A 26,165-nucleotide genomic window follows, 5' to 3' on the forward strand; every position below is an offset into this window, starting at 1 on the left:
AATAACAGCGCACCCGAAAATGCTAAAATTATAACAACTGCCTTATCTTACGACTAGATAAGAAATTAGAGATTATCTAATGGATAGGTTCGCTGCATGAAACTTACAACGAATGGGCGCGATTATTTTTAAATGTGCGGTGTAAAAACCGTCCGCGCGCCCGCTCGAAGGTTAATACATTTATTATGAAATGTTTATTGTAATTATCAGTTCATATTAACAAGAATTAATAGTAAAAAGGATATATAATCGTATACAATTTAACATAAGATAACCAAATAATATAGATAGATATTGTGAGAGTTGCTGGAAATTTGTCCGCATCTCAGTATCACCATCATCTACACGGGTACACAACTCCTCAACACGGGTATCAAAAGCTACTAGCCTCTTAGACATAGCGTCAAACTGGAGGGCAAAATTGTCAAACATATCTCTGAGCCTATTGTCTAGGGAGTCGAGAGTGGGGGGGATCTTTTGAGTCAATGAGACATCACATTCTCCGTCGACGGACATGGTTAAATCGAAATCGGTGAGGGGTAAGAGAGGAGATGAATAATTTACTGAAGGGTTATACCGGTTAGGTTGTCGGGTGGTTCTCTTGCCTGCACTTTGCATGAGGGGAAAATGAAATAAGTTTTAAATATTAAAATTTGTACAATCAGGTTCACTGAGTGAATATTAATAATCAGGGAGACAGCTTAGGATATACTAATCAAATAAAAAATATAATGTGGCTAAATAATAGTACTATTGCTCCCAGAGGGGAAATAATATAGGTACTATTGCAACGACAATAGTTATAATAAAGTATTAGTACAGAATAATAAAGAAACTAATTATAATAAGGACCTCAACTGAGGGAGAAAAAAAAACAAAGTTATATATATAGTGACACAAGTCTTAACCCAAAGAGGGGGCAACACAACTGGTCCAAGCACATAAAGCACTATACAGCAAGGTGACTCCCTAGCTAGGAAAGAAATATGTAACACTCACTAAAGAGAGAAAAAAAATAAAATGAAATAAATAATTTAATTTGGTTTGCCCAAAGCAACTTGATAATAATTATGACCTAACGGTACCGATTAATAATAATGATTTAATATTAATATTTAACTGGAATGAGAAATAAATTCAATTTATATTACTATAATATTATATAATAACAGCTGGGATGTCCTCAGACAGTTAATTTAGTTGTAATAAAATAAAATATAGTGATAATCAGCCTCACTGTTATAATAACAAGAAAAAGAAAATTAGAATATTAGTTTATGATACTATGTTAAATTGAACAGAGGCCCTGGTGGACTGGAGCTGCCTACACACACCTTCCACTACAAGCACAGTCTTAGTCGTTTTACATAATTTGAGGGAGTTACAATAAGAATAGGGAATACTATAGGGGAGAATTTTAATTAATCATAATAGGGAAGCACTTTAGTAATTTATAGGGAAACATCTTAATATATTTTTTTTTTTTTTTTAAGGGAAACAATTTTAATATTTAATTTATACAGTGAAAGCAATATAATAAAATTTTTTTTTGTAGGGAAATAACTTAGTGATTTTTTGGTAAAATAAACAATTTAATAGAGGGGAAACAACTTAATCTTCTTGGTAATTGAATTTTATGAGCTTTTTTGCAAGAGAAAAGAAATAATTAGATTTTTTTTTTTGTATTAATATTTAATTTATTATTTTAATAGAGAATATGACAATTTAGTTTATAATAAGTTTTCAGTAATGGATTTTTGTGCCTACCAAGAATAATATATTTTAATTTAATTTATAATAATAATGTGGTTTCACGCATGACAACCAACAGATTTAAGTTAATGTATATAATTTTTTGACCATGGGGTCTTGACAAAATATAAGTAATAATAATATAAAATTGACCATGTGGTCTGGGGAAAAAACAAGAGTTATCGCGTCCTAAGCAGAAACGAACCTAACAGTGTTATGCATGGGAGGAAAAAACGGGTCCAGGGAACATAACAGAGGGGGTTTACAAGGGGAAAAATATTAAAATCATACCAAAGGGAGATAGACGGGTCGTTGCAGTGTCCGGAACTTCGATGCCGCAGCTATCCGCCAAGCCGTCACCGACAAACGCCTCAGCCGCATCCAGAACCAGCACACACCCGCAGGAACAATTTCTGTAAAAAGCATGTTGGATAACAATTGTGTATGGGGGGAAACATAATAAAAATAATAATAATTTAATTTTACCTTGGTAGGGCATCATTTTGCCATATTTAAGGTCCTTTCACACACATCCGATCCGGGGCCGTTCCGAGTCCGATCAGATTTTTTCCATTCCTAGTAGTTTCCGAGGACTTAGTTCATATATACCCGGGCCGTCTCCGTTCCGATTTTAATTTTAGTTGCTGTTTTACACTTCATTTTTACACAGTACACAGTACGCAGTAGTATAGAACAGTTTTCATCAAGAGTTCCTATTCATCATGGTTGAATTTAGCCAAGAAGAGTTAATTATTATAGCACTATTACTTGACGAAGAAGAAGAAGAAGAAAATAAATCTAAAATAAGTATTACAAATAAGCGGAAAAGAACTGTGTGGGTTCATGATCTGTGGAAAAAAAGGAAAACCGAAGGCGAATTTACTTTGTATAACGGTCTAATTGATGATGAACAAAAGTTTTATGAATATTTCCGTATGTCTCAATACAAAAAAAAAGAAAAGTATAAATGTTTATAAATTAGTAATACTCAATTTTGAATCATATTTATGTTAAAATTAGACAGCGTGAATTACATTTTGTTATTAAAAAAACGTGTTATTAACTGATATTAAGTACCTTCTTAATTATTTAAATATTAAAATAAAATAAAATCTGTTAGATAACAAAATAAATCTTACAAATAAAAAAGAAAAATATAAAAAACTATTAATTGAAATTATTAATTTTTTTTTAATGTTAAATATTACGAAATTATTGGTGTTGATTTTCATTTCCAAAGGTCGTAAACGCACTTGGTGTAAATATTGTATTGTCTGGTTGTATAATTTGTGGAGATTGTGACTGAGAATAGTTGCTGTACAATGAGTTAGATGACACTGATGGAGAAGGTTGATTATTAGGAGCACATGATTGTTGTTTGTTTAAAATGTTGGACATTTCAATGTCTTGAACGGTATTAAATATTCTAGATTTTGCCAAATTTAAAGAATAAGGATCAAATGTCTTCAATGTAGCACCAATACCTTTGAGAAACGCATCTACAGGATCAATATCACTTTCTTTACTTGTTTCTTTTTTTTCCAATAAGTATTTCATAAGACTTGTAGAAGCTGTTTCTGGTTGTTGGCAACTTCCAGTAGTCAAGCTTTGTTTCTTTTTTATTGTATTTTGTTTTTTCCAAATGTTATCATTAACACTTTGATTTGTTTTTAAATTGTCATTGTTCATAGAAGTATCGTTTTGGGCATCATGTATTTCTTCTGTGTTTCCATCTTCTTCAGAGCTGTCACTAAGATTACATGATAAATTTGTAATAGTGTCTCGTTCTTGTAAAAACTCTTGTAAAAACTGCAAGTTATCTTCATATTTATATTTCTTAATTTTTTTTGGTGCAGCTTGTCCCGATGTGGTTTTGTTTCGTTTTATTGCTCTCCTATATTGATCTCTTAAATTGTTCCATCGATTTTTGCATGCAATAGCTATTAAACAATTAATATAATTCAAAATCAATAAAAAATGTCGTTTTTGAGAACAAATTAATCTTTAGCTTGGGTGGTCAAAAGTTAAAAATTCCAAGTACTTAAAAAAAAAAATAGGAACTCACTCTGCTATGTAGTAGGATCGTCCTTGAGTAGGTCACTGTGATATATATGAAGGTGTTAAAATTTAATTAAATAAAAAATAACATAATATTTTGAAAAAAAAATCATGCAAAGAAAATGTCACTTTAAACATCTGGTAGAAGTTTCAAGTTATATGACTTATACTTTTTGAATAAAATCAAATATCAAAAATCGTTAGAGGCCTAATCGTTATTTTACTCGACCACTACTATACAGCAGAGTGACTTACCCAGTTTTTTTTATGAGGAACCTTTATTACATTTTCAAGTTCTTTATCTAATAAAAATATTATTTTAAATTATTTTAAAATTATAGGTACTTAGCAACCGGAGATTCGATGAGAAGTATTTCATTTAGTTATCGTTTAGGAGTTTCTACGGTATATACAATTATTATAGAGGTATGTAATGCAATTATTGAAATCATAATGCCCGAAGTCATGGCTGCACCAAATGAACAAAAATGGAAAGAAATAGCTTCAGAATTTTGGACTTCCTGGAATTTTCCAAATTGCTTAGGTGCAATCGATGGGAAGCATGTAACAATTCAAGCACCTCCTAACAGCGGCTCACAGTATTTTTGTTACAAAAAAACATTTTCTGTTGTATTATTAGCACTGGTCGACGCGCATTACAATTTTATAGCTGTAGATGTAGGAAGCTATGGCAAAAATAGCGATGGTGGTATTTTAAACCACTCAATGTTGGGAAAAGCTTTAGAGCAAAATAAACTGGATATACCAGAAAAAGCAGCATTGCCAGGTACAACAAATGAAGTACCATTCGTTATAATTGGGGACGAAGCATTCCCCTTAAAAACTTATTTGTTAAGACCCTATCCTGGCAAAAATCTTGATTGCAATGAAAAAAGAATATATAATTATCGAATTTGTCGTGCTAGGAGAGTCGTAGAGAACGCTTTTGGAATATTATCACAAAAATTTCGAATATATAATAGGCGAATTCAAGCCAATCCTAAAAATGTTGATGTCATAATAATATCTACATGCATACTGCATAATTTTATTAAAAAGTACGATGGTAAACTAACCTATATACGTGATAATCAGCAATTCAATGCAGATCAATTAAGTGTAACTACATTAACAAATATTCCTATTCGAGGAGGAAATGCAACTCGGGAAGCATTTTTTATAAGAAACACTTTTAAGGATTTTTTTAACTCGTCCATAGGGTCAATCCCATGGCAAAATAATGTTTAATTTTTTTTTTAAATTTTTTTTAAATTTGTTATTCAATAAAACAATTAATGTTAAGTATTAGTTAAGATTATAATAGGGTTCATTTCAGTATACAAATTGAAATTGTAATAAATACTACTACACATTTATATAAATTTCTTAAATTAGTAACTATAAATAATAATAATTAATAATATAATTTATATTATGTTACTTCTATTTCTAATTTCTACTTAAATATATATTATATATTATATATTATTATTATATATTATATATATTAATTATATCTATTATATTATGTTACTTCTACTTTAATAAATTACTTATTTAATATTTTAAAACTTACTGGTTTGATTTAGTTCATCAGCAATACTTTTCCAAACTTTATCCTTACATGTACTGTCACTATATTTTGAATGACTCAAGTCATATAGTTCGGTATGCGTTCTTACGAGTTCAATTAATTTTTCGTTGTTCATCTTGAGATTTGTAAAGAAAATTTAGTGAATAGTGTCTTAAAAAAACGAGTATATACTGACAATTGAATGTACTAATTGACGTATACAAAATAATAAAAATTAAAAACTTCTCAATGATAGGTGCCGAACATACACAATCATGCACATTGACTTCGGATGCCTGTTCAGGCATATTCATACATGCATATTCATGGATATGCATGTTCCTACAGGTTCGATTCGGCACCGTTCCGTATCCAAACTTGTCCGAGCTCGGACGGAAAATCGGTCAGCGACAAATTTTTTTTGATCGGATAGAACTCGGAAAGCTCGGATCGGACTCGGATCGGACGTTTGTGAACATATGCACTAGAATACATCAAGTCTATATTTCCGAGTACACGGATGCCCTGACGGATCGGACTCGGAACGGACACGGATCGGATGTGTGTGAAAGGACCTTTAGTTGTTACAATATATTTTTTTTTTTCTTACCACAGGTAAAGTGAGAATTTTAATTTTACCTTTCTCTTGCACAAGAGTAATAGAGAAAAAAAAAAAATTAATTTTAATTGAAAAAATGTGTGGGTTTGGGGGAAAGTTGCTAAGAGGGACGTGAGGGATTGATTTAAGATGTTTAATTATTATAGGGGACTTTTAGATTTGGAGATGGAAATAGATGAAAATTTGCCATGTGTTTGCCATATTTATTTTGTTAATTATTAAGTTTTTATAAATGAATTTTGCCATTTTTGAAGAGATTTTATTATTTAAATTTTAGTTATTTTTACGGGGCAAAGAGAAGAGAGAGAGAAAAAAAACAGTTTATGAATTATAAGGGGAATTTTAGGACAAGTCCTGTCACGGTCGCCATATGTGAGAGTTCGTCGCTTTTTAGAGCTCCGAAAACCACCCATGACGAAAGGGGAACACTTTCGTCATGACCTGTGAGCCGCACCGCGTGAGACCCGAGGGTCAAGTCGGTGGAACTCACAGGCTTTGATACACGCAACTACAAATGAATGTAGAGGATTTATGTTGGGAGAGAAAAAAGAATATGAGTTAATTAAAATAAATAATAATAGTATTAGGGTAATTATGTGGGTATATTTTACATGTCGGTTATAAAATAATAATATAAGGGCACAGGGCAAATACAATAAGTATATAAGTTTGGCAAATACAATAAGTATATAATGGCACATGGCAAATACAATAAGTATATAAGTTTGGCGCATACTTCCCCGGCCCACGGGAGGCGACACGCCATATCACTCATGGTATGCCCTCACAGGGTTACCGGGAAAGCGTGCGGGGTTTACATTAGTCGGGAAACAGGGGGAATACATTTTGTAGGGAATTGTCTTGCGACGCCTCCTCCGGCACACACGTTATACGAACGTGAATTTCGCATAACGTGTGGCCCACGTGCTGGTAAAGGGGGGGGAATAAGGGGAAAGATATGACATATTACGACTGGTTGACTGCGTGGTTGACGTGGTTGACGTGTCCGCTCCGGCCGCCGCCCGGGCCCTCGTGGTTAGTCTTAGCCCATCATTTTGTTGTGGACAGCGTGGTTGACTCTTTTAAGACGGATCCGGGTCGATGCCAGGTGGAATCGGCAGACGGACTGTGTCGGCAGACGAAAACTGTATCGGCGGACGAAAACTGTGTCGGCAGACGAAAAACTGTGTCGGCAGACGAAAAACTGTGTCGGCAGACGATAAACTGTGTCGGCAGACGATAAGTGCCTTAAGTGGTGACCAGTCGACAGACAGAAAAGAATTTTAATAGCCAGCGATGAGATGGTGAGCTGATCGTCCGGCCGTTGCTGGTGTCGTAGCTTTTGTCGTGGTAGTAGGGTGGATCAGTGTCGTCGTTTTGCGGGATTGTACATATTATCGTGGGAGTACAGTATTGTCTGCGGGCCGTACCGGCGGACGCGACGAAAGCGCCGGAGGCGACGGGTGACGGGCAACCGCGACACGTCGGCGACGGACACTGCATGATGACGGGGGGATCGGGGAGCATTTATTGCATAACACTGCGGTCGTTTGTGCATTAGCGCGCGATATCTACTTTTATTACTAATGGTTATAAGAATAACGGTGCGTTGACTTGTCAACAACGTTAGCAATAGGTATGTTCAGGGATGGTTATCATAATTTATGAGGCTGAAAATTCCGTGACGTTACAATATATATATATCAATTATTATGATAATTGTTATGGGATTGCAATTTGGAACCAGCGATTTTTTACCCGTAGACGTATGAAATCGTATGTCAATCGTCAATCTCGTCAATCTCAAATCGCGATCCATCTCAAACGTTCAACCAATTTAACTAGTTATGTGATAAGAATTCCGAAATAAAAATGAATTTATCTTACGAGAACACTATACAGACATGTGTTGTCTCGGTCATACAATTGCGTTCCATACCAAAATGTATGCTTAGATAATCATATTTAGCTCCGTTAATTTCAAAATTAAAAATTTGGTATGTTACGCACTTATAAGACGGAGACAACAAATGTTTGTGTAGGGTACTCTTAAGTCTACTTGAGATATATTTCCCAAATTATTAATTTTAATTTAAATTTCTACTTTTCTAGGTTTTTAGGGAATAAAATCAAGTATAAGAAAGCTTATCTCAAATAGACTTAAATGCAAAATCGAATTGGTTTTTATAGTACACGATGGAAACTATATGATATAACGGTGTACAACATGTTAAGAATTATTATATATTTTGACAATTATTTATTCTATATTGATATGCGAAAATAATAAATGTAAATGCAATAAACATAAAACATAACATTCAATTAACTTAATAAAAATTAAAAGTATATAAACACCTTAATGGTCATAGCGGTCTTTGGATTTTAGTTTCGATTCGATTTGTTGTTTGGTTACCATTTGATGAGTTTCCTGCATCTGTCTTTTCATTTCAAATTGATAATCTTGGTAATTATACTGAGGTTCTGGGGTGCGTGTTAGAGAATTTGGAACGACGATATCCATAAACCACCTCGTGAGGCTGGTATCCCGTTGATGAATGTACTGATGAGTTGTGGCAATACATTGCATAGGGGATGTAAGTGTCCCAATTCTTCGGATTTTTATTAGAGTAGTTTCTTAGATATTCACCTAGAGTTCGACGACTACGTTCTAAGCTTCCGTTGCTCTGTGGGCGATATGGTGTAGTAGATATCTGTGAGATTTAGAGAAGTTTGCAAATTTATTTGAAAATTTTGCTGAGGAATTCCTTTCCGCAGTCTGTTACTAGTGATTGTGGTTGCCCATGCAGGCATACGAATTGCGTTACAAAATGCTGTGATATAGTGTTGGCTTCTTGGTCCTTCATAGGTGAAACCCATGCAAACTTAGAGAAATCATCTAACAAGGTGACAAGATATATGAATTTCCACTGTAAGATTGAGGTAGTGGTCCAACTATATCCATGAATACCTTTTCAAAAGGTTTCGACGCTGTGGTCGTTATAACCATTGGTTCCTTGGGTGTCTTATTTACTTAGCAGTCGGACATTTTTGGATGTACTGCCTGATCTGAGCTCTCATGCCTTCCCATTGGTGCTGTTGCGATATTCTGTTGTAAGTACGGGTGTTTCCTTGATGTCCTCCAAAAGGATTCTCATGAAACTCTTTGATAATCTGCTCTTTGTTGTCTTCGGTTAACTCGTCCTTGATGTATACTTGAATATACACAGAAGAATCACGGAAGATGAATCTCATAATTTTTCGTACTGTTTCCCACTTAAGTCTATCTAAGCCGCAGCATAAACGAGGACTAGCTAGTTTGGTAACTTGAAGTTTTTTGCAGCGTACCTTGAGATTCTGAAGACTTTTAAACAGGTTTTCATATGATGGTCTTTGCCGTTGAAGTTTTTTGGTCAACAAATAGAAGATGTACCGGTTTCCTTCCCGTATGGAAGCGATCTCCGTGACTGAATGGTTTTGGAGTCAGAGTTCGTCGAGTCGTCCATATTTGCGACTGAATTCCAAAGCTATTCCCTTCTTTATTTTTATGTCAACTGACACGCAATGAGCTAAAGAAGTTCCTAACTCCGTGTCCAATATGTCTACTATCAGCTCAACGACGTTCAGCGTTGGGCCTAGCTGTGCTGTGTCGGCTTTCAGAAATTCTGGGTAAGTCTCTGGAAACTCTGTTTCTTCTAGATGTGTTTGATTTTCTTGAGAATCTGTAGGTTCTTGAGGTTCTGGTAAATCTGATTATTCTTGAGTTTCTGGTAAATCTGATGGTTCTTGAGTTTCTGGTAATTCTGATGACCTGGTATGCCCCCTTGTAGAGATAACATGTATACGGCTCAGTGCATCTGCGTTTGTGTTATTTACTCCGAGTTTGAAATGAATAGTATACTGGTACTCTTCCAACTTCAAATGCCATCGAGTTAAACGTGATCCCGGATCTGTTATGTTGAATAACCAAACTAATGCACGATGGTCCGTTATTATGTTAAAATGTTGTCAAAATAGGTACGGCCTAAATACCTTTATTCCCCATACAATACTGGTCAATTCTTTTTCCGTAGTACTGTAATTGATTTCAGCCTTGTTTAGTGTCCGTGATGCGAAAGCTATTGGTAAATCCTTTCCAATAGGTCCTTGAGACAGTTAACAGCCTATGGCGTAGTTGCTTGCATAACACGTTAGATTAAATGGCTTCTGGAAGTCTGGGTATCGTAGAATCGGAGCTTGAGTGAGGAGGTTCTTCAATCTTTCAAACGATGTCTGACATAAATCGCTCCACCTATAAGGAACGTCCTTCTTGAGTAACGTCGTTTATGGTTTAGAAAGTTGTCTATAGTTGTGTATAAATCGTCTGTAATAGCCTGATAGTCCAAGGAACGACTTCACTTCCTTGACATTCTTTGGAACTGGAAAGGATTGAACACATTCAACCTTTTGAGGATCTGGTTTAACCCCTTCATCAGTTATTCTGTGACCTAGGTAAGTGACCTCTTTCCTAAGAAATTCGCACTTAAGTGGTTGTAATATCAAATTATACTGACGAAGTCTGTTAAAGATTTCTGAGAGTTTCTGAGAATGATCTTTGAGGTCTTTTACATAGATTATGATATCGTCCAAATAGACGGAGGCTCTGAGTCCATTTAAACCAGTCAAAACCTTATTCATTAGTCTTTGGAATGTCCCCGGTGCTCCTTTCAAACCAAATGGAATCCTTAAAAACTCGAAATGACCTTTGTCTGTGGAAAAAGCCGTTTTCTCACAGTCTGATGGATTCATTGGTACCTGATGGTATCCATGTGCTAATTCCAGCGTAGTGTAGTATTTGGACCTACCTAGCTGGTCCAATATGTCTACGATGTTCGGAAGCGGAAATGCATCTCCTACGGTGACTTTGTTTAAGCGACGAAAGTCAACACGAACTCGATATTTTATTTTCCCGTTTATGTCCGGCTTCTTTGGGACGACCAGTAGGGGCGCGTTCCATAACGATTCACTATGTGCTATTATGCCTTCACATTCAAGATCTTCCATTTGATCTGTGATTTCTTGACGATGCCGTTGGGGTAACCAATATGGTTTTACATGAATTGGGGGCATCGTCGTTGGGGTCCGTATTTCGTGGGCTACGGCAGAAGTTGCTGTGACCTTGTCTCCTTCCAAGAAGAATACGTCTAAGTATTCGTGACAGACATCTTCTAATGAAACCTTTTCTTCGGAATTTAAATGCGTTGTGCGAAGGGCTTCGTTCAACAGGGAGATTCGGTTCTCGTTAATCTGAGATTCTGATTGCTGTTTGGGCTGTATTTTGTGCACCAACGCTTCGTGATACGGTTCGTATTCGAGATTTTCGAGACTTGGAACTTGTAATCTAACAGCTTATTCTGTTGGATTGATGAGTAGTACCAAGGCATCCTTGTTCTGGATCCTAGTGGCTACGTTGCTACAAATGATTGAGTCAGCTAATTCTTGGTTTGTAATTACTACTTCTTCACCTTCTAACCGATCTTCAGCTCTGACTTTGACCAATTTCTCTGTACGTGGCTTAAGAACTATGGCTGATTTGTTAGGAATGGTTACCTTGTTCGTTTCATAGTTGATGATGATCCGATTTGATGCTAAGAACGGCCGTCCGAGAATACCATTATGAAAGGCGTCGTGTGTGTGTGCGTACGTGCAGCAGCGGCTATAACCGTTTCGGACGGCACTATGTACACGGCGCGGTGGCGCGGACGCTCGATGATGTTCGTGCTATTCCACACCAGTCTATACACTTGGTGTTGGAATATGCTGATTTGCGATATTTCGGGCGGCACCTCGTTCACAATGGCGACAATTTCTTGCAACGGAAATGCCACTCTCGATCTTCTGAATTAAATTTATTAAATTTACTCACGATGGATTTTCTGATAGTTCCTATAATTTTCTTGATGCTCTTGAATTCTGGTTGTTTTGGATTTTCCGTAATTTTTAATATTACACACTTTGGGTTTAAAGATATAGGTTTACTGGAATCAACAGGTGATCCCACCACTGCCACCAAAATGTTATGTACGTCTAAACAACTAAATAAATGAAACACGCAGTGAGGTAGTTAACCACTATATTTTATTTGAACACTATGTTAATACGAAAATACACGGATTTGTGGAGGCTCTGTTGGACTAACAACGACTGACTCGCCTTGGGGACGAGCATGGTCGGGCGGGCCCGCCGTGGCTCAAAAGTGCCCATGCAGCGGAATGCCATATACGCCGGCCGTCCTCGTTCCTACGACGGATACATGTTATATATGTCAAAGAAATGCTTATATTACTAATGAAATGGGTTTATAACACATCAGATTCAGTGACGTCAATAGATACATTATGTAAACGACTAAAAAATTATATGATACTTTTATACGATCCAAGGGATATACCTACTAGATTATGATAGATGGTTTTAAAAAAAATATATATAAGATAATAATAAATAAGGTAAGGTCAGGTGGGGTAAGTGAACACCGAATATACAAGTTCAACTTTAACTGATTAATCCATTTACATTTTAGTATTTATGAACTTAGTAGTAGATGATATCTATTGTATAAAATACCAAGAATCTAAATCTGTTCTTAAAACTGATCTACTTTCATTACTTAAAACCAAAAAAAAAATTTTTAAAATTCTTTTCAATTATGCACTTGCCAGCTTAGACGGGGCAAGTGAAAAATAGTCAACTAACTAGTACCTGACATTTATATTTTAATTTATGGGGTAAGTGTAGAAAAATGTATAGTTAAATTATCACGATTCATAGAAAAATTACAGCACATTCAATATTTTATTTTTTATAACATCAATAATTAATTTACATTTATTCGAAATCGCCATGACAAGTGTCTCCGACGGATGCAGACCGGTCTTGTTAAAAGCCATAAAAACCAAACTACGCGGGAACGCTTATGCGATGTAAAACCAATACGCACCAGACAGAAAATTGTCGTTTTATTAAAGGCACACAGACGGGAAAAACCAACTATTCGACTCATACTCAAGCGAAGTCCGAAACGGTATCCCCCACGGGAGGGGGAGAAAGAAAAAAAACCCTATTGCAACTTCTGCAAGATTCCGGGTCATGACATAATAGAATGTTGCAAAAAGAAAAGGCAAGAGGGGAAAAGTACATCAACGGGCACGTCGGGAAACGACGGGCGCTCGTCTGTGAAGGGCGAACAGACGGTGCGCAACCTCAAGCTCACGGCAGTGGCAAAGGAGTCTACGTCATTTCAATCGGACTCGTAGACAACCACGCCAAAATGGACATTCCCCAATGCCACCAAGGGTCAGCAAGCTTACTATTAGACACGGGGGCTGACCTAAACCTAATTAAACTGGACACTTTGTCTGATAATGTAAAGGTGAATACTGACCGGACCTATAGCCTCCAAGGTATTCATAAAACACCGGTCACCACGATGGGATCCGTCCTGCTGGACATCCACATCGGAAATTCTACACAGCCTACCGAATTCCAGGTAATACCAATGGCTTTCCCGATACCGCAGGACGGGATCATGGGACGACCACTTCTAGATCAACTAAAGGCTGTAATCGACTGCAATCAGGGAACATTGACGTGGGACATTTCCACCAACGAGATAACTGTACCACCGCGCAGCCAAGTAGTGATACCAGTCTGTACCACGAACGTCGTCGGAGACAACCGATACGTTCTAATTCATTCACAACAGCTCGCAGAGGACCTATTTTGCGGAAATGTGTTGAATACGGCACAAAACGGACAGGTACTGATATGCATAGCTAACTCGAGGGAGGTGCCGATACAAATGGAACCACCTCACTTGGACAAGCTATCACACCAGCTGCTCGACGAAGCACAAGCTAAGACTATATTTAGCATACAGAGGGCCGATAACCGACATAACAGAATCAATTTGTTACAAAAAACACTACGATTAGACCACGCCAACAAGGAAGAAAGGAAGTCTGTAGAAAACTTCTGTAACGAGTACGCGGACATTTTTCATCTCGAAGGTGACACCATCTCGTGCACGGATGCCGTGCAACATAAGATTAAAATACCACAAGGCGCACAACCGATTCACCAAAGACCTTACCGTCTTCCCTACTCGAAGCAGTCAGAAATAAATAAACAAGTAAACGAGCTCTTACACGACGGAGTAATCACCACGAGTGACAGTCCTTGGAACGTACCTCTCTTGATCGTGCCAAAAAAGGTCAACGCTTCGGGAGAACAAAAATACCGTGTGGTCGTGGACTATAGAAAGCTCAACAGCCTCACTATCGGCGACGCGTTCCCAATGCCCAACATCAACGAAATATTAGATCAACTAGGTAGAGCAAAGTATTTCAGCTGCCTAGACATGGCTAGCGGCTACCACCAGGTACCGCTACACCCTAAGGACCAAGAGAAGACTGCTTTTAGTACCAACCAAGGACATTTTCAGTTCCAAAGAATGTCTTTTGGACTAAAAGGGGCACCTTCGACGTTCCAACGTCTGGTCAACAGAGTACTAATGGGTATAAATGGTTTCCGGGCCTTCGTATACCTGGATGACGTGATAGTGATAGCATCATCGATCCAAGAACACGAAGAGCGACTCAGGGAGGTATTCGACCGTCTGAGGCAATATAATCTCAAGTTGCAGCCGAGCAAGTGCGAATTTATGCGACGGGAAGTAAATTACCTAGGGCACATTATATCTGAAGAGGGCATAAAACCAGACCCTAAAAAGACAACGTGTTTGACTAACTTTCTAGTGCCACGCAACCCGAAGGAGGTTAAATCCTTCCTGGGACTCGCGGGTTACTATCGAAAGTTTGTCAAAGATTTCAGTCAAACATCTAAACCACTCACCACGCTTCTTAAGAAAGAATCGAGGTTCGAGTGGACGGACTTATGCCAACACTCTTTCGAGACGCTTAAGGGAGCTCTTACCACGGAACCAATACTACAACACCTGGATTTCTCTCAGCCATTTCTGATTACCACAGATGCGTCAAATTCGGCTATCGGGGCCGTTTTGTCTCAAGGACGAGTGGGATCGGACTTGCCAATATCATATATATCAAGAACACTTAACAAAGCGGAGGTAAACTATAACACTACAGAAAAGGAATTGCTGGCCATTGTGTGGGCCGTAAAACAATTCAGACATTACGTATTCGGGCACAAGTTCTACATCATCACTGACCACCGACCGTTAACCTGGTTATTTTCAGTGGCCGATCCAGGCGCGAGACTCATACGCTGGAGGCTCAAGCTAGAGGAACATGACTACGAAATAATTTATAAACCGGCAGTTCTCAATACCAACGCGGATGCCTTGAGTAGGATACCACACATAAAATATTTTAATTACCTGGAAAATGCCTACGATAACTTTGAACGCAACGACTCTCCGGTAATTAACCACCGAGTTATCGAGGTAGAAGTGTTGTTGTTGCTCATGGTTGCTGTGAGGTTCTAAGAACAGTACAGCAGCCGGTGATGGTAATTCTTTAGCCGTCTAGGACGTTGCCCGGGGTACACTGCGTGGAAGCGAATTACCTTTGTACCCCAGGAAACAGTCCTTCTGAGGACTATTTGACTCGAGATCTGGGCAATCAGCTTCGTATCTTTCAACTTAATGTGGAAGGAATTAGCAGTGATAAAAGCAGATATCTCGAAAGATTATTGAAAGAACATAAAATAGATGTGGTCCTGTTGCAAGAAACTCACGTTCCAGATGAGCTACAAATGACACGAAGAGCTACAATTTCTGGATACACACTAATTTCAGCTCTATACCACAGAAGCTATGGATCTGCTACCTACGTTAGGAACGATATAAAAAACTGGAGTCATCTTTTTTCTACGTCGACAGACACCGTATACATTATAGCCATACGTGTCGCTGAGATAACCATCCTCAACATATATAAGCCACCTAACGAAAAATGGCCAACCCCTACACTACCAGTCATGCCACATCAATCAATATATATTGGGGACTTTAACAGCCACCATACTAGCTGGGGATATGATATGAATGATAATAATGGTGAAATATTATACAACTGGATGGATAGCGAAAACATGCAACTGGTATTTAATGCAAAAGATAGGAAGACATTTCACTCAGGCCGGTGGGATAGAGGCTACAACCCTGACCTATGCATCGTCTCAAAAAATAAAAACCAAATGGCTATACCAGCTTACAGAACCGTTTTAAATAACTTTCCAAGAAGCCAGCATAGGCCTATACTCATAAATGTCGGCATTCAAATCCCAATTGTTAAAACCATTCAGAAACCGAGATGGAATTTTAGAAAAGCGGACTGGCATACTTTCGCGAAATCTATAGATGCAAATATCAGGTGGGTCAAACCAACAAGTAATAATTACGACCGTTTTGTCGGTATTGTTAAAGGAGCGGCAAAGCGCTGTATACCCCGAGGTTATAGACGAGATTATATACCATGTTGGAATCCTGAAAGTAATCAACTTTATACAGAATACTAAAAAAATGGCACAACTGAGCTTGCAGACATGCTCCTAACTTCACTTGCAAAATCACGTAAAGATAGATGCATTGAGACGATGGAAAAGCTAGATTTCAAACACTCCAGTAGAGAAGCCTGGAATCTGCTCCGCAGACTTGACCCGAACCTGACAAGAACAAAATCGATACCGAAAATAAAACCCGATGAATTTGCCAACAGAATAATCGAAATGACCAGAGCTCCGATGGATAAAGAAACAGCAAGAAAAGTCACTATGAACCTAAAAAATAAAAAACGTGACACGACGGTCAGATCTAAATGGGCAGAGAATTTTGTCTCTGAAGAAGTACAAATAGCTTTAAAAAGTGTAAAAACTGGTAAGGCGGCGGGACTAGATGGTATTCACCCAGAATTCCTTAAAAACTGTGGTCCCAATACAAGAAAATGGTTAGCCGACTTTTTCTCCGACATATTATGCTCGGGTAAATTACCAAAATTATTTAAAACAACCAAGGTATTAGCGGCTCTAAAACCAGAGAAGCCAAATAACGACGTAAAAAGTTACGGACCCATATCGCTACTAAGTGCAAGTTACAAGCTACTCGAGAGACTAATCTATAACCGAATATCAAAAATCTTAGATGAGGTCTTGCCGCAAGAGCAGGCAGGGTTTCGTCCACAACGAAACTGTTGTGACCAAGTCATGGCGCTAACCACTCACATCGAAAATGGCTACGATAATAAACTAAAAACGGCTGTAGCTTTTGTCGATCTGTCCTCTGCTTACGACACAGTTTGGTGAAAAGGCTTATTATCTAAATTCCTCGATGTAATCCCCTGTAAAACATTACTCAAGCTACTTAACAACATGCTCAGTAATAGACAACTAACCGTCTACATAGGAGAGGAAAAAAGTAAGACGAGAGTGCTAAATAACGGCTTACCACAAGGATCGGTCCTAGCACCACTATTATTTAACCTATATACAAAAGATCTGCCCTCAACATCTTCCAAAAAGTTCATCTATGCGGATGATGTAGCCCTGGCTAGTCAGAGTACCAGCTTTGAGGGACTAGAAGAGCCCCTAACCAACGACCTTAGTAAGTTAGACTCATATTTTAAACGGTGGAGACTAAAGCCCAACCCAACAAAAACGGAAGTAACAGTGTTTCATTTGAATAACAAAAAAGCTAGTCAAGAAATAAATATAAACTTTGGCGGTCAGGAAGTACGAAATACTAAACACCCAAAATACCTAGGAGTGGTTCTAGATAGAACACTCACTTATAGAGAACACCTAACCAGACTATCAGTAAAAGTCAAGACCCGTCAGAGTATCATTTCAAAGCTATCTAGCTCAACATGGGGAGCTGATGCGAATACGTTACGTATAAGCACGCTATCATTAGTGTATTCTACAGCTGAGTATTGTGCCCCTGTCTGGCTTAACAGCGTCCACACAAAGAACGTAGACAAACACCTTAATGCGGCAATGCGCACAATTGGTGGGTTGACAAAGTCTACACCACTAAAATGGTTACCAGTGCTTAGTAACATAGCTCCGCCTAAGTTAAGAAGAGAACATGCACTATTGCAAGAATGGAAAAAGTACGCTAATAACCCCCTCCTTCCCATACACACGGACCTGAATGCATTAGAAGGTGTTCAACGACTCAAGTCGCGTAAACCACCATGGAAAACAGCAAGGGATCTCACCAAAGATAAATTCAATATAAGTTCTAAATGGGAAAACGATTGGACAATAGAAAATCCAGATAACCAAAAACTGGTGACTAACCCAACTATCAAACAACCGGGATTTGACCTCGAAAGAAGTACTTGGGTAACACTAAACCGTATTAGAATTGGTCATGGTAGGAGTGGTCACATGATGTATAAATGGGGACTGCGTGACAATGAAACGTGTGATTGTGGATATAAATCCCAGACGATCAATCACATCATCACTGAATGTCCAATCCGCGCATTTAAAAGCACCATAGAAGATATCCACCAGACGAAGGAAGAAGCGGTGGAATGGATGAAGAACCTGGATGTGAAGATATAGCATGGCCCTCACATTTACCAAATGGGGAACCTCCTAACTATTTTATGTTTTATGTGTTTATTTTTATTTCTATGTGTTGAGTTTTATCACTGTTGACCATCTTTTTATTTTTATTATGTAGATGTTATATCTTTTTATATATTTTAATATTTTAAGTGTTGTTGATGTTGCTCATTGAAGCCATACGAAATAATAATAAATCGAGGTAGAAGGGGATCTATTCGAAGCGACCCAAGACTATGCACTAGCACATTGTGTATCCGAAGATTTAGACCAGTCCCGCGGAATAGCCCTGGAGTTCAATCGACGTTTTGGACATACCGACGTACTCAAGGGACAACAAAAGGGAGTAACAGAAATAGCACAATTGGAACACGAAGGCCAAAAACTGTTATATCTAATAACAAAGGAGAAAAGTTTCCAAAAGCCAACGTACGAAAATATGTACAAAACTCTCCAAAACCTGAGAAGCAAGGCAGAACAAGAACTGATCTCACACATCGCTATGCCACGTATTGGATGTGGACTGGACCAACTCAATTGGGACAAGGTCAAGGCCATGATAAAATATGTATTTAAAGGATCACGAATAAAAATTGTGATTTACAGCCACCAGAGTTATAGCCCCGAAGAGAAAGTTAAAATCCTCGAAGAATTCCATAATGGAGTGCTAGGAGGCCACCAAGGGATCTCCAGGACAATAAGGAGGATCAAGATGCAACATTCCTGGAAGGGACTCAAGGCAGACGTAATAGACTTTATCAAGAAATGCCAATCTTGCCAGGTCAACAAAGCCAGTATTCACACCATGAAACAACCTATGGTCATCACGACTACAGCCAGAGCTCCATTTGAGAAAATATTCATGGACATAGTCGGACCAATCACCACATCCTATAAAAACAACTACTACATCCTCACTATACAAGACGACCTAACCAAAATATTCTTTTGCCATACCGATACCTAGGCACGACGCCAATACAATAGCTAAAGAGTTTGTCGAAAAATTCGTATGTTTCCATGGAGTGCCGAAATCCATTGTAACCGACCAAGGCTTTGACTTTTTGAGCAAAGTGTTCACGTCATGTTGTAAGCTACTAAAGATAGAAAAGTTTCACACCTCCGCGTATCACTCACAAGCGGATGGGGCACTGGAACGCAGCCATAGGACGCTGGCAGAATATTTACGTCACTATGTGGACAAGAACCTTCAGGACTGGGACGAGTACATTCCTTTTGAAATTTTCGTCTACAACACTACGCCACATTCGACAACGGAACGTCAACCATACGAACTTCTTTACGGCAAGCCGGCCGAAATTCCGAATTCTCATTCGCGCACAGAAGAAGTACGGTACAACTACGACGATTACTGCTACGAACTGAAACAACGCCTGCAACACGAACGTTTCCCCAGCCCCCCCCCCCCCCCAAAAAGATTTTTTGAAATATTTTTTCATTTATAATTAGTATGGAATATGTATGAATTTGTACGATGAAAATCAGAATTTGTACGGATTTATTTTATAAGGAAAAAACAAAAAAGTGTGGGGGGGCTGTAGAAACGTTTCTCCAGCCCTCCCAAAACTAAAAAAAGGTTTTTCCAAAATTTTATTTCGCAAATATTTAGTACGAAATTTGTATGCATTCGTACGACCATTCAACAATTTTCCGGAAAATCCCTTCCAACCGAAAAACGGTTTTTCCACAAAGGGCGTTTCCCCAGCCCTCCCGAATACTAAAAATAGGTTTTTCCAAAATTTTCTTTCACGAATATTTAGTACGGAATTTGTATGCATTCGTACGACCATAACCATTCGTACGACCATAACCATTCAAGAATTTTCCGGAAAATCCCTTCCAACCGAAAAACGGTTTTCCACAAAGGGCGTTTCTCCAGCCCTCCCAAATACTAAAAATAGGTTTTTCCAAAATTTTCTTTCGCAAATATTTAGTACGGAATTTGTATGCATTCGTACGACCATTCAAGAATTTTCCGGAAAATCCCTTCCAACCGAAAAACGGTTTTTCCACACTGAGTGTTTCCCCAGCCCTCCAAATACTAAAAGTAGGTTTTTTCAAAATTTTCTTTCGTGAATATTTAGTACGGAATTTGTATGCATTCGTTAATTTTAACGATTTTATCGATTTTGAGAATGAAGTATCGAAAATCGAGTCCTCTAATTTTATATAAAATATCCATAACAACCCCATCAAAAACATTTAAACATAATTTCTATCTATATATATATAAATGAATTGCTGTTCCTTTACTCGCTAAAACTCGAGAACGGCCGGACGGATTTGGCTCAAATTTTTTTTAAGATGTTTGTAAATGCCAGGAGAATGTTGATACAAAAGAAAATTTTAAGAAAATCCACCGAAAAACTGGATGTAAAAAATACAACAGTGGCGCAACAGTGTATTATAATTTATATTGATTGTTATTGGTTAGGTTAGGGCATGTTTGATGATTTGTATTATTGTTTTTTGTCAATATATATAAAAATAAATAAATGTTTGTATGTAGATTACACCTCTGGAAAGAAGACAGGCTAATTTAAAAATGGTTAAATTTGGTTTTTTTTATTCATCTGATATTAGTACGGTTAGGATTTTGTATTTACTGATTATATTAATAATGTATAACTTTGATACTTTAGACTTAAATCATACACTTACGTACTCTTTATTTGGTCAATATTTATATTGTATTGTCCTAACTATATTATATGGTTGTGATAAATTACAACATAAAACTCAGTAGAGGCCTGAATAATATTATCTTAAAATAGCTAAAATAAGATGCAAATATTTTAAAAAGTTGAAAATATTCTTCCAATTTTCTTCGAAAATCATAATTAAATATGTAAAAATATGCTTTCATATTAATTTATTCAATTAAATTAAAAATATGCCTTTATATTCAAAATAATAAAGTACATAATAGAAATAATACACATAGGTGTTTTTTTATGAAAACTCCAATTATAGGTAATGCAGGTATGCCTTTTCTTATTCTGATATCTACATGGTTAAATATTGAATAACTTATATAATCAATTTGAATTAAAACACATATTTTATTAGTTATTGTTACCTAAACTATATTGCTTTTAATATTAAATTGTATATATTAAATATTCACATATGACTTTAGTTGAGGCTTTTACTGATATGGTTTTTTTCTTTTGATCATCCATTAGTTCCCAACTTCTTTCACTGCGTTTACAATAAGCAGTATAATGCCCAACTGATGTCCTCAACCTGCTTAATCCACGTATATAGTTTACTACACCTCTCAGCTCATATGTTGATTCATTATATATTAACACAGGAGGTAAATCAGACAATTTTGTTTCAACAAAGCGTCCTACTTCTGTGCTGTAAGTGGTTTCATCACCTACAAACAAACAAGAAAAACGGTTAAGTTCTTTTATTTTTATATATTTTTAGGTAATTAATAAAACCGTTAACTCACTATTCCAATATAAAATTTCTATTATAATATGCATATTTGAAATTATTGGATCTATACTTTTTATTCCAATACATTCACCATAACCACATACAGTGGCGTGTTTAGTAGGAGGTTTGGGAGGTCAATTGACCCTCCGCTCATTTGAATTAGTAATCGACTGGCCTCTCAAAATTAAAAATCCCAAACCTAGTAGGTAATCTAATTCTTCCTGGATTAATGTCATAATATTATGCTTTACGACTCGTAAATAATATTATGTAGTGCATAATAATAGTATAAATATAAATTATAATATTATTTTAAGTAATATTGTGGACTGTGGTACAATGGATTTGACGGTAGAAAGCAGTTTGATGAACCTAGATGTAAAAAAATAAAAACCAATTTTGGTGAAAGTACAGAAGTTCAGTCAATAAGTTCAGTTGATGAACGATTTAGGATCAATACTTATTTTGTCATTTTAGATGCATTTACCAATGTTTTAAAATATCGCTTTGAAGATTTTTCTAGTATTGTAAGAAAATTTGAAATCCTTGATCCAAAAAAATCTTTTGAAGGTAGACCCAGTAATGAAATTTTAGTTGAACCCCTTATAGAACTTTCTACATTTTATCAAGTAGATGTTGAACAAGAAAATCTTATTTTGGAGTACAAGTCGTTTCGTTCTATTTATAACCAATTAATTGCAGAAATAAAAAATAAAAAGTATTTGACAACAATATGTTAAAATTCATGATAGAAAATGATATGATTTCTTCATATCCAAATTTATCAACATTGTATAAAATATATTATACTCTGCCTATAAGTAGTGCAACTGCAGAAAGGTCATTTAGTAGGTTGAAGCTTATAAGAACATACCTCCGTTCTACAATTGCTGAGGATAGGTTGTCTAACTTGGCGGTTTTAAGCATAGAAAGAAATGTTGCTGAAGATATGGATTACAACAATGTTATTGAAACATTTGCCAAAATGAAGAAAAGAAGAAAAACTTTTTAGATGCTCTGAATTAAAATTTGTAAAAAACGTATTCTATAGAAGAAAATAAAGGTACCGATTTATTTGTTCAACTGTTATTTCTTTAAAAAAAAAGTGTTATCAGTAGTTAATGCTTTAATATATTATTAATGGTTTTAAAAATTTCATAATTTATTATGAAGGTCTTTAAATAATTACCATTTTAAGGTAGTTAGAATTATAGAAGACGTAGAATTATTTACATTTTAAAATTGATAACCTTTTGTATCATTTATTTATATTGTTTTTCACAAAAAAACACGTTTGAGTAGGTATAACATATTTTTTATTTAAAGCACTAAGTCATGATTCGAGTTAAAGAGGTATGAGGACATTTTTGTTTAAATAAATATAACTTACTTTTAAAAAAGTTGCGTGACCTCTAAAAAAGGATGGCCTCTACAAAATGTCTCTGACCCACCGTTTTAAATTCCTAGACACGCCACTGACCACATACTGAACTTTCTTCACATAAACGATTATCTAAGAACTGCTGAAGGTCGTTTATACTACCATCGGTCGTTTGATATGTAATATAAGTGACAGTTTGACTTAGAGATCTTTTACATTCAGAGTTTGAACATAAACTAATTTCATTTATTGTCGGGTTTTGTTTCAAAACAGCTTTTAGAATTGTTCCTGCTGTTGCATCACAAATAGCAAGAGTTGTATTATACTCTAGTTGTTTTAAATCTGGATTAAGCATATTTATAATAAATTTTGCTCTGTCTGAATATGTTGATGCAGTTATACCTTTTGTGACTATGATGGATATAAATTGGAAGTATTCATCATTTTCTTTTATAGCATCAATCTGTTGTTGATAATTATCACTGTCACAATATGCTGCCATAAATATTGAAGCTAATGTGTCAAAAGCACACGTGTTACTAAGAATTACTTTTCCAACCTCAGCAATTGTACAACTTTTCAATTCTTCTGCCCGTGATCCATTTTTTAGTATAGGTAATAATCTTATATTTCTTGGATTATTTATTCCTAAATGGCGTAAAAGTGAATTTGGCGTCAAATATGATTTATTGGCTTGCTTTTTGCTTTTTCTATTCCAATTTTCACAAGCAATGTCTTCTTCGCCTAAACAAGTTTTGTTTTGAGTCTGGGAACAATTTCTGCATATTCTTCTTTCTTCTTGTCCAAGTTCATGAGTGGAGCAAGAAGAAAGAGCATGCACAGGTATACCACATATAATACATTTATGAGCTCCATTTTGCATTGGTAAATTACCTTTATTACATAGTGGACAATCATTACTAATATAGGCTAACATATTATCCACATTTTCCACAATTTGAGTTGAAATGGTTACATTTTCAACTAAAATTGGTAATGGTTCAATAGTTTGGGTATTAACTAAAGACCGAATAAGTGATGCGCCCTGCAGTGACATAATATGATTTTCTAAAAACTCTTCAATGTCCACTGGTAGAGAAGTATGTTTAAATATAACATGTTTTAGCTTTTTGAAACTGGACTCGACAGCAGCTGAACTGGTAGTTAATTCACCATAACCGAAAAAAGGAACCATTAATCCGGACCACAGTGGCAAAAGTTTTGTACACTTTAATATAAAAGGAACTAATGCAGGTAAAAACATTGCATTTATACCATTTCCTTCGCGGATAAATGTTTTACTTTTTTCAAATAAACCTTCAGACCATGATTGAAAGGGATTATCAATGTTTTCTACTTCTTCGCTCTGGCATTCATACTCAAGATCCATGTTTATATTTTGATCATCGCCTGTCTCTTTTAATGTTAATATTTCTTCTAAATGTAATTCAGTACTTACAGCTTGAATTAAGATTTTTTTATGCTGTTCGCATGGTGTGTCTTCAAATGATATTAAATCAGTACCATCTGTTTCATTGGTAATTACTATAAACAATGACATAATAATTGATTCAATAAAGACCAGAGATTGGCTTTTTAAAATAATTCCAATGACACGAATAATAATTTCTCTCACTCTTCTTGGTGCTGTTTTCAATGGTGTCCACTTACTGACTAATTTGATAAAATGAGCCACATCTGTTCGCACAAAACAATTTGGCAACCAATGTGAATTAGATGGTAACTTCTCAAACACAATATCAGCACAAATTCTCAAATAATCTTTCAATGACGAATATTGTGTAAAACATTGTACTATTGCTGAAAGAAGGGCAAGCGATTGATCACAGACAGTTTCTCTTGGAGTTGGTATATCACAATTAATCCACTTAGCTAACCAATTAAATATTGATATATTATTATGCCTTTCACTGATCATGTTAGTTACTGTGAAGCTGTGTTTTTTAATATTATCATAAACCACACCTTCATATAGAAAAAGAAAACGGGTTTTTTGAAAGCCAAATTTTGAAAAATTTTTTACAACTGATCCAGTTGCATCAATTATTAAGCGTGGATATTGTACACTTCGGCAATAACTCCTATATATATGAATTTGTTCAGAGCAGTGGTAGTGAATAAAAAATGGATAACTCCCCATATCCTGCAATATATTTTTGAAGTCTTCTTCGGTTCTCATAATAGCTAGAGCTGTAAGTTTGTCAGTATGCCTTTTGTTTTGTGCCTGTTTACGTGATTTTAATATCCTCAACGCATTTCCTGTTGGGATTATACCTGGATTTGGGGCTCCTACAAAATAAATATATGATAATCAGCAGCAGCTCTATTATAGTATTATATACAATTATCAACCTAATACAACAGTTTTAAATGGACCCACCAATTTAGAATACTAAAATAATTAGGTTCCAAATGGGTTTAATATTTTAGTATACTGATTTTGTATATTACTGACTTATTATCGTTATAAGTTAACCATAATAGACACTATATCATACTGATATATTTCTTTCATGCTTCTTATATCCAAAATGAATTAAATTAAATTAAATTGAAATACAAAAGTTGTACAAAAATATTTAACAGTAAGTATATTGCAAGGCAAGAAATATGTAAAATAAATTTTATCATTCAGTATTTTGTATTTATTAAGAGCGTTAAGTATAAAATGTATTAGAAGTATTAAAGTATAAATTTAAAAT

The 26,165-nt window shown here is 36.1% G+C and overlaps 1 protein-coding gene across 1 annotated transcript; it reads right to left on the reverse strand.

Moving 5' to 3' along the window:
- Positions 1–2,964: 2,964 nt before the first annotated feature.
- Positions 2,965–5,612, reverse strand: LOC132951583 (transcription factor Adf-1-like). The gene is made up of 2 exons (XM_061023363.1): positions 5,387–5,612; positions 2,965–3,692 (listed from the first exon to the last, which is right to left on the reverse strand). The coding sequence occupies exons 1-2, from the start codon at positions 5,517–5,519 to the stop codon at positions 2,965–2,967; spliced, it is 861 nt and encodes a 286-aa protein (XP_060879346.1). The 5' UTR covers positions 5,520–5,612.
- Between the last annotated feature and the right edge of the window lie 20,553 nt (positions 5,613–26,165).

Source organism: Metopolophium dirhodum, chromosome 1, assembly GCF_019925205.1.
Source record: "Metopolophium dirhodum isolate CAU chromosome 1, ASM1992520v1, whole genome shotgun sequence".
Lineage (NCBI taxonomy): Eukaryota > Metazoa > Arthropoda > Insecta > Hemiptera > Aphididae > Metopolophium > Metopolophium dirhodum.

Excerpts from the sequence above, each read along its gene's own strand:
- LOC132951583 (XM_061023363.1), bottom strand. The coding sequence starts at position 5,519 with ATGAACAACGAAAAATTAATTGAACTCGTAAGAACGCATACCGAACTA. Across the intron at positions 3,693-5,386 it reads TGATGAACTAAATCAAACCA|CTATTGCATGCAAAAATCGA; the intron begins GTAAGTTTTAAA and ends ATTGTTTAATAG.